Source organism: Tetrao urogallus (assembly GCF_951394365.1).
Source record: "Tetrao urogallus genome assembly, chromosome: 6".
NCBI classification, from domain to species: Eukaryota; Metazoa; Chordata; class Aves; order Galliformes; family Phasianidae; genus Tetrao; species Tetrao urogallus.
This window is the reverse complement of record NC_136819.1, coordinates 58,479,515-58,493,895: the sequence shown is the minus strand read 5'-3', so window position 1 is coordinate 58,493,895 and position 14,381 is coordinate 58,479,515. Positions and strand designations below refer to the sequence as shown.

The following is a 14,381-nucleotide window of genomic DNA, read 5'->3' as shown; positions in this document are numbered from 1 at the left end:
GAGTTCTCCACGCTCTTTGTGTGCTAAACCTCAACGCTTATAGGAGAGGGGATCCCATCATAACAGCAAAAGGGAAGAAGTGGTGGGACCCCATCATCCTCACCATGAGGTTTTTGTTGTCCTACCAATTATTCATCTCCGGAGCCATATAGGATGGGCACGCAGGAAGCTGAGGACAGTGCCATCCCCAAGGCAATGGAATGGCTTTCATGGGACACGGTGCCACTGCCAGCCACATCCTGCCCTCCATCCTGCTCCCTCCACACATGACGGATGGTCAGGAAGCCGGGTTGCCTCGGCGGGACGCATGTATCATTGGGTGGAGAGCTGCAGGAAGCGGATAATAGGGGTTTTTTTTCAGTATTTGTGCCGGCTCAGGCTCTCTGTTCAACCAGTTCCCATTTCCTAAGCTCTCGGGCGGTCGGGATGGAGGGCGGCAGCGCATCGCCCGGCCTCGGCTCCACGAACCACGACGCCAAGGTGAGGCTTTTGTCTTTGCGTTCTACCAACGGGACAAGACGAACACATCCCAAAGCCACCAGCAGCCAGGCCGTAAGCGCGGGCCGGCTCGGAAAAACCCCACGACCTCCACCGGCCCCAGCGGAGCCGCTCTTCGGGGCCTCCAAGGCACCGCACGGGGCCGCGCCGCCGACGGGAGCCGCTCCGAGCCGTTCCGTGCGGCTCCGAGTCCCGGATGTTGGAGCAGCCCCGGCTGCGCTCAGTCCTTCTTTTCCATAAAAGGCCAGGGGCCCGGCGGTCGTTTTTCCTTTAATTATCCCCCTCCTCCTCCTTCGTCCCTCCTCCTCCTCCTCCCATCCCATCCCATCCCTGCCCGCCCCTTCTCTCCCCCCGCCCCCCAAACGGCGGCCCCGCAGGCAGCGGTTCGGGGGCGGCCGCGCTGTCCCCCCCCGCGCCCCCCGGGCTCCGTCCGTCCGTCCGTCCGTCCGTCCCTCCCTCCCTGCCTGCCTGCCCCGCTCCGAGCCGTGCCGTGCCGGCGCTGAGCGCTGCTCTCTGCGCGCAGGAGGCCGGGGCCATGGCGCTGGACGGGATCCGCATGCCGGACGGCTGCTACGCCGACGGGACGTGGGAGCTGAGCGTCCATGTCACCGACCTGGGCCGCGACGTCACCCTGAGGGTCACCGGGGAGATCCACATCGGGGGAGTCATGCTGCGCCTCGTCGAGAAGCTCGGTGAGTGCCGGCGGCCGTCCTGCCCCAGCATCCTGCCGCGGGGCTCTGCCCCGATGCTTTGCGTTAGCGGCCAGCGGCGGGACGCTGCCCCGACGTCCGACGCCCTGCTCCGGCAGCCGGCTTTGAGTCCCAGCACCCTGCCCCAGTGCTTTGCTTTACGACCCAAAGCCCTGCCTGCACCGCCTCGGCACCCGGCCCTGAAGCTCTGCCTTAATGCCGTGCCTTAATACGCAGCACCCCGCTGCAATACTTTGCTGTAGCGCTCAACACCCCGCAGCAGGATTTTGCTTTAGCATCCAGCCTGCGCTCGGGGCACTGCCCCAAGTCTGTGCTTTAGCACCCAGCACCTGGCAGCCAGCGCCTTGCCTGCACCCCGCAGCCAGGGCTCTGCTCAATACTGTGCTTCAGCTGTTGACATGAAGCCCCAGAGCTCTGCCCCGACGCTGTGCTTTGGCACCCAGCACCCTGCCTGTATGCAGCACCCAGCACCTCGCTCACATCTGGCATCAGGAGTTGGACTCGATGATCCTTATGGGTTCCATCCAGCTCAGGGTATTCTGTGACACACCTCGACCAGCACCCTGCCCAGATCCAGCATCTGCTCCTTGCCTGTCCCCCTGCATCCTGCACCAGTGCCCCATTGCATCTCTCTGCATGCCCCAGGGTGCCCCTGCACCCTTCTGAGCTCCACCCAGACCCCCAGCAGCACCCACCCTGCACCCACTCCCATCACCCCGGGTCCTGCTGGCTGCAGTTTGCACGGAGCTCAGAAATATCATTGCTTCGGGCTGTTCGGTGCAAGTTCTGTGATTAACAAAAAGATCTAATTGGCAGAGTTTGCTCAGAGCACAGCTGAGCATGGTCAGCATTAGGGGAGGTGGCTCTTCGTGCCTCTGGCTATGGTCTGTGTGTGCTTACCCAGCAGTAGTGCTGGGGTGGCTGCTGTCATTGCTGGGATAAAACATGAATGTTGCACTGCAGGCGCATGCCTGGGGCTGTGGGAGTAGCAGAGCTGTCAGCCGTGCCCGTGGGTCCTGCTTAAATCATAGAATCATAGATAGAATGCAACGTGTTTGCATGGCTGTAAGAGCAGCGTCCTGCTTTGGTTGTCATTTGTGAATTGTCTGGAGTTCAAGGAAGGAGGAGATGGACTTAAAGCAATCATTCGATCAAAGGGTCTTCTGCTGGAGGCAGCCCTGGCTCCAAAAACCCATTTGTGTCTGTTATTTTTCTGCTGGAGCTGCAGAAAGCTCAGCCTGAAGCCAGGCCGAGTGCTTGGGGAAGCAAAAAAAAAAAAAACCAAAAACCCCCCCACCAAAACAAAATAATAGGGAAGAAAAACAACAACAACCCACCTCGATGGCTTTCTAGAAATGGTAAAAACTGACCCCTGGGTGATGGAGGGCTCTGCTCGGGGCTGCCGAGGGGACCCGAATTAGAGGCTGACGTCAGACGTCCCCGCGCCGTGCTGGTTAAATTAGGCATTGTATTGAGGGGAAGGAATGCCAGCAGCACGGAATGGGATTCTGCTGCTCTGTGCTCAGCTGTCGGCACAGCCCACGGCCGCTCGGTTCCATGAGTCCAATTCCCACTGCTTTCCCCCATCCCGGGGCTGGTTTGCTTTCTTAACGTCTCTGTGTTTAAAAAAGCAAGCAGTGTGATTGTTTCCTGAAGGATCTCCCTCTCCCTCTCTCTCTGTTTTTTGCTGTGGGCTTTAAGGAAACTTCCCAAAGCTGACGTTTCTGGCAGTGCTGGGATGCCTGGTGGTGGATGGCTGGGATGCTGATGGATGGGGCTGCTGCTGTGGGCCAGGCTTGGCTCTTCCATGGGCTCTTCCATTGGCTCTCCATTGGGGAGCTTCCATGGAATGTGGGGCCAGGCTGACCCTGCTGCCTCTTGGTGGACCCCTCGCATTGGTGAAAACAGTTGATGGCTTTGAACATAAACCCTCTGCATTCCCTCCCTGCAGCTCCAGCAGCTTGCAATTAAAACCTATTGCGATTGGAAAAACCCCCAAGCGGGGATTCTGGTTACTGAGTGAATTGCAGCGACCTGCGTGCTCCCCTGTTATTCATCACCCCTGCAGATTAAGACACTGTGTTAATTGAGCTGTGCCATGTGGTCGGCAGAAAAATGGGCAAAAAGTGCTGAGGTTGGAAGAGCAGCACTATTTATTTAGTAACCTATAAAGGTCCGGGGTAAAATCCTGGTCACAGCATAGGAGCTGTGCAATGAATCCTACCCGTGCTGTTGTACTGTGTGGCACCCATCAAGTCGGGATGAATTCTTCTCTCTCTGTGTATTTATATGTAATTTGTTAACAGGGGGCTGCACTCCAGGCTTGGCCCGTTTGCAGAAGACAGCTGATTGCATTGGAAGTAGGCAGCAGCTGCTTGGCTTTGCCCAAAATCCCGAGCAGGGCTGCTGCCTTGTAGGAATTCCGCCACTATTGCCTGACTTACAAAGTCAGTGCGAGAGGAGGAAGGAAGGAAGTGAGCAGAGGTTATTGTTGTTGTCGGCTCGAGGCTGTTTTAAACATATGCGACCAAAATGTTGCTTCCATTTATTTATTCATTTGTTTGAAATGTGCCTGGGAGGAGCTGGTGGGACGTTCCTGGGGAGGTAGGAAGCTCGGGGACGGGGTGTTGGCTGTGCGTGCCAATGGGGCTGGGGGACCGAAGGGCGCCGGTGCCATCCAATGGCGTGGTGGGAGCCCAACTGCTCAAAGGCTTCATGTTGTGGTCAGTCAGGCCTCTTGGAAGGATTTGGGCAGCAGATTCCAGCTCTGCCATCCTCTCTCAGCTCTTCGGTTGTGTCCTCATGGTGTGTCCCCTGTGGGAGGGCAGGATCTCACCTGGACACAAGGGCTGATCCACACAAATTTGGGGTTTTTGGTTGATGTAGCGCATGGAGAGCTCTTTCTTCTGGTGGTTTCAGCCTGCAGATGCGCCTGGGGGAATGGTTTTAAAGTGAGACAGGGGAGGTTTGGGTTGGATATGAGGAGGAAGTTTTTCAGCCAGAGGGTGGTGAGGCACTGGCACAGGTTGCCCAAGGAGGCTGTGGATGCCCCATCCCTGCAGGCATTCAAGGCCAGGCTGGATGTGGCTCTGGGCAGCCTGGGCTGCTGGTTGGTGACCTGCACACAGCAGGGAGTTGGAATTGTGCTCCTTTGCAACCCAGGCCATGCTGTGATTCTCAGCACCTGGTGACCCACATCCTCCTAGGGAACGTCACGCCGGGCTCGTTAGCTGGGCTGGGATGTGGGCACAGTGCCGGTGCAGCAGGCAGCACTGGGCTGTGCTGGGGCAGGAGCATCTCCTGGGGTAGCCAGCAGCATCCCAGCTCTCAGTGGGGTTTCGTGTCGCTCCGTGTTTTGCTGTCAGCACGTGGTTGATATCTCCACACTGAGTCCTTGTCCCTGGAACAACGCATTTGTAACAGCACTGAAGTGGAACACGCACGTCGCCGGTAATCGGAGGACGCATGCAGGCTGCGTGCTGTACATCAGCCCCTGGCTCCAGGAAGCTGCTGCACAGGCACGCAGCGGATCGCGGGGCTGCAGCTGACATAAAGTCCTCTTTGTTGGCGTCAGTGCAGCCAGCGAGCAGGACTTGGGGGCGGGGGGAGCTGGGTGCTGTACGTATGCTGGCAGGTCCCAGTGATGCGTGCTCCCATCCCAAGCGGCGATGAGTCTTTGGAAGCCTCCCCAAAGAATTAAAATCGAAACGAAGCAATCTATTTCTGCCGTAACTTCCTCTCTGTCGGCTGGTTGTTCTTTGTCCGTGCGGCGGCACGTGAAGGCATTGGGGTAGCGGCCGTCCCACACCTGGAGGCAGAACCCATCTGCGGCGGTGCTGGGAGCGTTTCCCTTCCGACCCAGGCTGGGGATGCCGGGGGGTTTGCGATGCCCGAATTGTCGGTGACCACAGACAGGAAATTGTTGGGTTTGCTGCTCAGACCAGCCGAGATCGGCGGCTTCCTCTGGGCACGCAGTCGGCTGTGGCACAAAGTGTGGGATGGGGCTGGGGGAGCACGGCTCACACCCTTCCCTTGGTTTCATATGCTGTGTTTGTTCCTGGCGGCGGCCGGCCTTTCCTTTTCCCCACCCTCCTCCATCGGGCTCTGAACGCGGCGTTCTGCATTGAGTCTGACTGTGTTTGATGTGATGTCGGCTGTGTGTGAGTTGCTCCTTAATATTTAAAGGGATGGATGAGGAGCTGACTGCCTCCGGGTGGGAATTTCCAGAGGGATCCCTCACCGAAACATTGCAAAAAGCAAACCAGGAATCTCCCAGTTTGCTGAATGGGGGAACTTTATTGCAAGAAGAAGCCAAGCAGGGCCAGAAGGACGTGGTTACTGCATGGAGGGATGGTGCTGAGGTGGGGAGTGGGTCAGGTTTTGGGGAAGGGATCTGTGCTCCAGAATGGCCTTAAGGCAGTGCTGGGCCATCAGCTTCCCAGTGTGCATATAGGGATTCATAGAACCACAGGATGGCCTGGGTTGCAAAGGAGCACAGTGCTCATCCAGCTCCAACCCCCTGCTGTGCGCAGGTCGCCAACCAGCAGCCCAGGCTGCCCAGAGCCACATCCAGCCTGGCCTTGAATGCCTGCAGGGATGGGGCATCCACAGCCTCCTTGGGCAGTTCCTGGTGCAACCTGTGATGGTGTTGGGCTTTCACCTTCGCTCTTCTGTTTCTGTGGTGGGGTTGGGGTGGGGGGACAAAGGGTGTGTGGCACCGCTGTGGAGTTCTTGATGCAGGGAGTGTTTGCTGAGTTGGGAAAGAGCACAGGGAGTGTTTGCACTGCATGCTTGGCTCATTGCAACATCACCGATTGCAAAGCTGCTGTGAGCCCGCAGTTTGGGCACTGGGGGGGGTTATTGGGTGGTGGGGTTTTATAGAAAGGCTGCCTGGATGCTGCAGCAGTTGCAGAGCTGGCTTTGCAGGGGTGCAGCTGTTACCAGAGGGATGGGTGCTGAGCAGAATGAGGTGCTGGGGTGCGGGCTGCCTGCTCAGCCCCGCGTTATCTGCGTGCTGCATGCATCCTGCACAACGTCCTCCTGCTGCTATCATCTGCAGCACCTCCTGGCACAGCTTGCACAGGCGCTGGGCATGAGCCATGGTTGCACCTCTAGGGATGGAGCACCCACAGCTCTGCAGGTAGCTGTGCCAGCTCCTCCCCACACTCACTGTCAAAAAAAAAATTCCCCCTCCACTTCACCTTAATCTCCCTTCTTTTAGTTTAAAGCCATTCCCTGTTGTCTCATCACTGTGACCCGATGCTGCAGTGCATGGGGACGGAGGGATGCGCAGTCATGGCAGCTGGAGGCTCCCTGCAGAAGTGCTTTTCCTTCCTTCCTTCCTTCCATCCTTCTGCTGTGTATCTGGGCAGTGCATTAATCACACCAGCCCCACCGTAATCAAGTTTCCTTGCATTGCTCCTGGTCCCATCCACCGCAGCTCTGCTGCTATGCTGCTGGATGGGGTTTGTGGGAGGAGCACCCTGCTACAGCAGGGCATGAACCCTGCTCAAAAACCTCGTTTAAAAAGAAAACCCCACCTTTTGCTTTCCTTCATTCTCTCCCTTAGGAAAATGGGGGTGTTGGGGTCACAACGACATTTGTAGGGCCAGGACTGGGGAAGTGGTTGCAGCTGGAGCAGGAGGGATATATGTGCAGGAGTGCAAGTGGCACCGTAATGAATCAGATTGCCAAGTGCTAGCTGAGTAATCCTATTAATACTGAAAAGAGCTTCCTTCCTAGAGCTTGCTGCAGAGCAGGAGCCACTTGCATGCCTGCAAGGCTTTGTCCTTGCTGGGGGTGCTGCCTGGGTTCTGCAGAGTGACCATCAGTCAGTGATCATCCTGAGCAAGGATATGTCAGGCAGCTGTGCCCCGCATTGCATCCTGCATTGCATTTAGGGGCATGGCCAGTGCAGATGGTGGTGATGGGTCACATCCTACATGCATTTAGGAGCACGGTTAGTGCATGTGGTGGTGATGGGTCAGCTCTTGGACTTGATGATCTTAGAGGTTTTTTCCGACCTTTGAGGTTCTATGAACCACTCACAGAACCATTCATAGAACCACGAAGGTTGGAAAAGACCTGTAAGATCAAGCAGTTCAATGGGTTTCTCATAGCTGGCCTCATACAGGCACAAGATTAAAACCCCTTATTAAATCTTAGGAGTACTGAGAGCATCACGTTGCTGATCGCAGCGCACTGCAGCAGCCTGGTAATGGTTCTTAGAGGCTGTTTGTCTCTGTGTGCTGCAAAGTATAATTTTTCAGGTCTCATTACCAAAGGGCAGAAGGATTTTATCTTTGATCCTTTTCCATTTAAAGTCCCAATGTACGCTCCTAAGTGCCCCAAACCACACCAACAAATAGATCGTTCCTGACCCCATCACCCAGCCGAACCCACCTGACCCCAGATAAATGGAAACAGCTCATTTTCTGCATTTTTTTTCCATGATTGTCCAAGAAGGAGTGGCTTTGGCATGTTCAAAGGAATCTGGGTGTATGGAGGTCAGCAGGAGCAGGAGGTGGTGCTGGCAGGTCCCAGCCCAACGGGATCAATAGATGGACGTGTGTATGTGTGCATGGTCGTGTGTGTATATGCAGAGCTGTACACATGTGTGTGCATTTACCAAGAGAGAATGAACATACATGTAGGGAAATACACTGTGTGTGTGTATCTATAGCATGTATGTGATAAATACATCCAGGTGTGTGATATATATATCACATATGCACACGGTTATATACATATATATATATATATATATATATAAACTGTGCAGACATAAAGGACTGAAACCCTATCACAGCCTGTGCCCTTCCACTTGAGCACACACACATAGACACATATATATGCGTGTGTATATGGAGAATCAGAGTCATTAGCATTGGAGAAGGCCACTAAGATCATCCAGCCCAACCATCAGCCCATCACCACCATGCCCACTATGTGGGTAAATGTGTGTGTTTGTGTATGGGTGAACATGAAGATATGTACATGTGCACACACACTGTGCTTTCCCATGTGGAGATATATGTGGAAATGGTCAGTGTTTGAAGATAGTCCTATGTAGATGATACATATAGATGTGTGTGTGCATGATATATAATGTATATTTTAGATACGTGATTACTTAATATATGGAATATTGATATATTTGTATGTATTTATATATTTTATATCTATATTATATATTTTGCATACATACCAAGCTATATCTTTGTATTCTTATCTTTATATGGGTCCATATGTATGTGTATGGGTCCTTATATGTACAGATAGCTCTACCATATGCGTAGATAGATATAGTGCCTATATTCCTTGAGCTTGTGCAGGAGATTTTAAATCGTTCCCAACCCACATCTCAGCCCTGTGTGGCTGGCTGTTGGCTGTTGGTCCTGCAGCAGGAGGGCCCATTGAGGACAGGAGATATTGGGATATCCCCAAAGCAAGGAGGCACAGGCAGCGTTGATGTGACACCAGGGTCTGGTGTGCGAGTGCCAAGGAGCTGCTGCAGGGCTGGAGATCCCCACAGGTCCTTCTGGCCTCCCTTAAGCAGGTGCTGGTGAGCTTGGAGTATCCCTTGTTATTTTCTGCTGTGTGAATCCCAGATGGGAACTGTTGGCAATGGAAACGTGCCAGTGGCATTGGAAGGCACCCATTGGGATCACAGAATGGCTTGGGTTGGAAGGGACCTTAAGGCTCATCGGGTTCCAACCCCCCTTTGAGCCCAGCCCCAAGGAAATCACAGCTCAGTGCTCAGCCCTCAGCTTGCTGCTAACCATTTCCAAGGCTTCTTTATGTGCAGCTGCTCCCCGGCCATCTCACCGTTAACCCAAAGTGTTAATTGCTCTCAGGCTGTGCTTGCCATGCCTGAGAGGTTAATCTGCAGCGAGAACCCAAATCCCCTCCTGTGCTCTGTTACACATAAGTGTTACTGATTCAAGATGCCTTTTTTTGCTTCCCCCACCCCCTAAACTTCAGTGCCAACCTGTTGAGCTTCCAGCTGGGCACAAGTTGGACCTCCTTACCAAAGTCCATTGTAATGATTTCTCAGATTTTTCTGAGAGTAGCCAAGGCTTGTGCAAGTTTGCATGCTTTTCTATATTTGGTTTTGTTTAATTTGATTGCACAAAGCTGCTGAAATGTCCAGCTTAGCATTTCTACTTTCTGGCTGTGTGATGATGCCGTTTTGTCACAGATTAAAAGGAAAAACAGACAGGGATCAAAAAACCCCGTTTGTCGTCCCACGCTGCAGGGCTTTGGGTGTGGGCTGGTGGTCACAGAGTGGCAATGGCAGTGGGTGACAGCTGGTGGCTCCTATGTGGGAGTCCAAGGTCACAGGAGGGTCTGGGGCAGAAAGCTTAGTGCCATGCCAGGGTTTGACCCAGAAAGTACCTTGGCTTTAAACCTCTTTTTTTACTGCGGAAATTAAAGTAATCCTACAAAATCCATAAGCTCAAAACTTCCTGCTAACCCCATTCCAAGGGTAGAAGTGTGTCCGTAGTGTCCTGCATCCTCTTGGGGTTCTTCTCCACCTGCCCACGTGATGTCCTGCAGCGACGTTTGGGTTTCCCTCTGGGAGGAGGGCTTTAATTCCCCATATGGCTGTTGATGCACCCCAGTGGTTTCGGAGGTTCTGAGCCCAAGGAGAGCTTTGCAAAATGCAGCTCCAACTTTGGATCATGAATATCCCAAGTTGGAAGGGACCCACGAGGATCGTCGAGTCCACTTCTTTCCTTTGAGTAACATCTGGGAGTTTTCCAGTTTCATTTGCAGGGACTGCAAGACTTGGCAGGAAGCTTGTTTAATTCCACTTAATTTTGTTTAATTCCATTTTCTGTGCACGTGGACATGGCTGGGCTCACCTTTGGGTAGCATGGCTGTGGAGACAGGGCAAGCCAACAGCTGATACCAAACAGTAAAGTGAAAATCCCTCCTGGGAACACGAGGAGTTGGCCATGAGCCCCTTGGTGTCCCATCAGCTGGGACCACAGGGACCCGGTGTGACTCTCCTCACTGCTTTTCCTCCTGCCTAGCCCATTTCTGGGCCAGTGGTAGAAATGTAGGATGGTGTGGGTTGGAAGGTTGGAATGTCCTGAATGCTGCATGATGTGCAGAAAACAGCCTTTTTTTTTGGCATTGGTGGAAATGACAGCCGAGGGGAGCTGTTGGAGAGGGTCCAGAGGAGCCACGAAGATGAGCAGAGGGCAGCCTATGAAGATAGGGTGAAGGAGCTGGGCTTGTTGAGCATGGAGAAAAGAAGGCTGCAGAGTGACCTCATTGCAGCCTGCAGTACCTAAAGGGAGCCTGCAGACAGGAGGGGAGTCAGCTCTTGGAAAGGGGAGATGACAGCAGGACAAGGGGAAATGGTTTGGAGTTGAGGGAGGGCAGATTGAGGTTGGATGTCAGGGGGAAGTTGTGTGCTGTGAGAGTGGTGAGGTGCTGGAACAGCTGCCCAGAGAGGCTGTGATGCCCCGTCCATCCCTGGAGGTGTTGAAGGCCAGGTTGGATGGGGCCCTGGGCAGCCTGGGCTGCTGTGAAATGTGGAGGTTGGTGGCCCTGCATGGCACAGGGGGGTTGGAGCTTCGTGATCCTTGAGCTCCCTTCCAACCTGGGCTGTTCTGTGATTCTGTGATGAGGAGGCAGTGACATCCTTCAGACCCGTTGGTACATCCCATAGCAAACAACTCATCCCCGAGCAAAAAGCTCACCTCCGAGCTGGCTGCTATGGAGTGCAAGCAATTATTTCTGACTTTTGAAGGTTAATTCTGGTCTTGGTTTTAATGGGTGAATGCTGTGTTTGTTGCAGATGTCAAGAAGGACTGGTCGGACCACGCGCTCTGGTGGGAGAAGAAGAAGACGTGGCTCCTCAAAACACACTGGACGTTGGACAAGTATGGGATCCAGGCTGACGCCAAGCTGCAGTTCACACCGCAGCACAAGCTGCTCCGCCTGCAGCTGCCCAACATGAAGTACGTGAAGGTGAAGGTCAACTTCTCCGACAGAGTCTTCAAGGCGGTTTCCGACATCTGCAAAACCTTCAGTGAGTACCTTGTCTTCCATTTGTGCTCTCGTGCAGTAAAACTCATTAAATCACTGCTACCTTCCACCTTCAAGCACTCAACAGCCAACCTGGGGATCAGGCAGCCCAAATGCCTGCTCGTTTTGCCTTTCAGTTCTGTGTGTTGATACCTGCAGAGCACTGCAGATGTAACCCACAAAGGGATGAGGTTTCCATGCTGAGTGATGCTTTCAGAGCAGAGCTGCTCGCAGTGCTGCACTGGCAGCAGCACCCTGCTCCCTGGTAGAGTTATTGGTGCTGGGTTGTGATTTCTATCTGTATTTTTGCAAACATAGGCGCTAGATGAAGAACAAACCCTGCAATAGGAAATCTGCCAGATCCCTGGGTCTTCTTCTAGGAGAAAATGGTATTAGGGATTAAGTGATGATGCTCTGCTATAAAACTGTCTGGTGGAAGGAAGCAGCTGATTCTCCCTCCTTCCTCCCTGATTCCCTTCAGTAAGAAGCCCCAGGAGGGGTGGATCATTTGCTATACCAGATGTGCAATGTTTGCACTGCTTTTTACTGATCTTCCCATGTTTCTTATTCCACCTCCCCCAACATGGGCCGTGGTCACTCAGCTCAGAGGGACCAAGCAATGCCCACGCTGCTGTAGTAAATCTATTTCTGCTCTTCTAGAGCAGCTCTGGTTACTCTTGGCTGACCCAGTTGTGTGAGCAGGAAGCTGGAAGGGAGCTGTTACGACACCCGCTGCGCCGGTGTATATATAGCTGGTGATGAGTCTTGAGAGGGCTCTGTGCTGTTTCTTTCCTGTTTTGGGTTTGGTTGAGTTCTGGGGCTGTCTTGGATTGTCTTTTTTTTTGAGTTTCATTTCGATAAATATTGGGAAAATTCTCCTTAAAACAGGAAAAGCTTAGGCAGCGTTATTTCCAAGCAGATTTAGCATCCCACCCCCATCTCCCATTGCATCTCCTATTGCCATTTCCAATACCTTGCTAGACAGTGAGGCCACGAGCGTCTGCTTTGCTGCTGCTGATTCTAGCAGTGAGTCATGTTGGGAAATTCTGCTGGAGTTAATCATGTAATGAGAGCACAGAGCAGCCAGAACCTTACATGGGCCTGAAGCAGCTCTTGATTTAACTCCAGGCCTCCCTGTGTATTTATGAGTAAAGCAGGAGGATAACACTAATATTTAAAGATGTGCAAAGAGGGGAAATCTGCTCAGAGAGCTGCAGTGAGCAGCACAGGAAGCGCTTTGACATCTGTCGTGGGTGTTTCTGCCAGGTGCTGGGGTACCTGATGGTGGGGAAGGAACAAAAGAAGAGTTTGGCTTAAACCCAAGCTGTTTGATGGCAGATGGGAGCTGTGAGGCTGAATGTGGGGGTTGCATCTTGTTTAGCCCTTCTGCTGGTGTGTACTGGAAGCCAGATGTTCAGCGGTGCTCAGTGTTGGGAATGGGAAGATGGGACTGGAGGCTCTTCATGGAGATCTATGGATGCTTTTCTATCTGGTTATATGTACAGATATATATATATATTATAGATATCTATAAGATTAATATGTATATGTGTAGAATCATAGCTTGGGGAAGACCTCCAAGATTTCCAGCCCACCCCACCATGCCCACTGCCAGCATCCCTCAGTGCCACGTCCCCATGGCTCTGGATCACAGTGACCCTCCATGGGCAGCTGTGCCACTGCAGCGCCACTCTTTCAGAGAAGAAGCGTTTCCTAATTGCCTCCCTCAGGAAAACCAAGCACATATTTCAAGGTAGAAAGGGAAGGAGGTAATCCCTGCTCTAACATAGCTCTTTTCTCTGAAAATCCCTTCATTTCTTAAATTACCGTCTGCTGTGGCCTGCCTGAACCAATGCTCAGCAGAGAAAATTGTGTTTGTGAGTCACTCATAGCTTGGATCTGTTTGCTGTCTTTGCCCCCAGAGCATCCAATTACATACTTCACTAATTTTAACATATGGCATGATTAAGGAGTAATTAGAAGTAATTCCTCGTGTCGCCAGCACTCTAGCTGGTTGCATCTCTGCAATGCTCCATAAGCAAGCAGGATCACGCTTGCGTATGTTATTTAGGTTGTGCTTTTGCTTATTTTGCCTCTAAATTACAGGATATGCCAAGATTTAGAGTTAACGACCCAAAAGATTGAGAATCCAACCCAAAAGATTGGGAATTCCTCGAATTGTGCAGTCGTGTTTGCTGTGCTGTGTTTGGCAGCCCATGGAGGCTGCTCACAACAGACATCAGATACAGGCTGCTGCTGTGCAGAGAAAGCCTGGGAAGGAGGATGCAGGAGGGATGTTTGTGCTGTAGAGCTGTGGCACATGTGGTGTATTTACAGTTGGACTCAATGATCTTAGTGGTCTTTTCCAGCCTTAATCATAGCATGATAGAACAGCCTGGGTTGCAAAGGCGCACGATGCTCATCCAGCTCCAACCCCCTGCTGTGTGCAGGTCGCCAACCAGCAGCCCAGGCTGCCCAGAGCCACATCCAGCCTGGCCTTGAATGCCTGCAGGGATGGGGCATCCACAGCCTCCTTGGGCAACCTGTGCCAGTGCCTCACCACCCTCTGGCTGAAAATGAGTCTGTGGTTCTTGGTGATTCCATGCAGTGCCACAGCACAGGGCAAGGATGCTGCCCTAGCTTTTGTTCTGCAATTGGTCTCAAATCAGAGAGCGATGGGGAAGGAAGGAAGGAGGCTGACATCTGTGGAGTGTTTCTGCCACTGTCCTTCGGTCCTTGCAATGGCTTTGCTCCAGTGCGGTGCCTGAGATTTGCATTTCCGTCACAGGCTGCAAAAGGGGAATTGGTGTTACAGCAGATGATGAATGCTGTCAGAGCTATGTGAAATGGTTTGGAGGGGACGTGGCAAGGCAGAGCAGCCTCCATTGCAGAGCTGGCCCATTGGGACTGGCCAGTGAGGTTGCTTCTGTTCTGCATCTCTTTTAATTAAAATGAGAGCATTATTGCTGCTGCCTTCTGGAATACAGCATGTCACCAGTGGGATTTCTTTTCAGAGCCCCTAATCTGCAGATGGAAACGGTCTCAGAGAGCAAAGCTCACCTCTGGGGATCCTGGGGGTGGATGTGGGAGGATTCTAGAGCTGCTCACACGTCCCCCAGTGTCCGTGGAGGT

The 14,381-nt window shown here is 52.9% G+C and overlaps 1 protein-coding gene across 2 annotated transcripts in view; it reads left to right on the top strand.

The window, feature by feature from the left end:
- Window positions 1–1,033: 1,033 nt before the first annotated feature.
- Window positions 1,034–14,381, top strand: part of FERMT2 (FERM domain containing kindlin 2) — a gene marked incomplete at both ends in the record, with an annotated part of 35,231 nt that continues 21,883 nt past the window's right edge. For both annotated transcript variants that reach the window (XM_079537311.1, XM_079537310.1), the window contains 2 exons: window positions 1,034–1,190; window positions 11,020–11,253. In XM_079537311.1, the coding sequence (XP_079393437.1) occupies window positions 1,034–1,190; window positions 11,020–11,253 (391 nt within the window). The remainder of the gene's footprint in view (window positions 1,191–11,019; window positions 11,254–14,381) is intronic.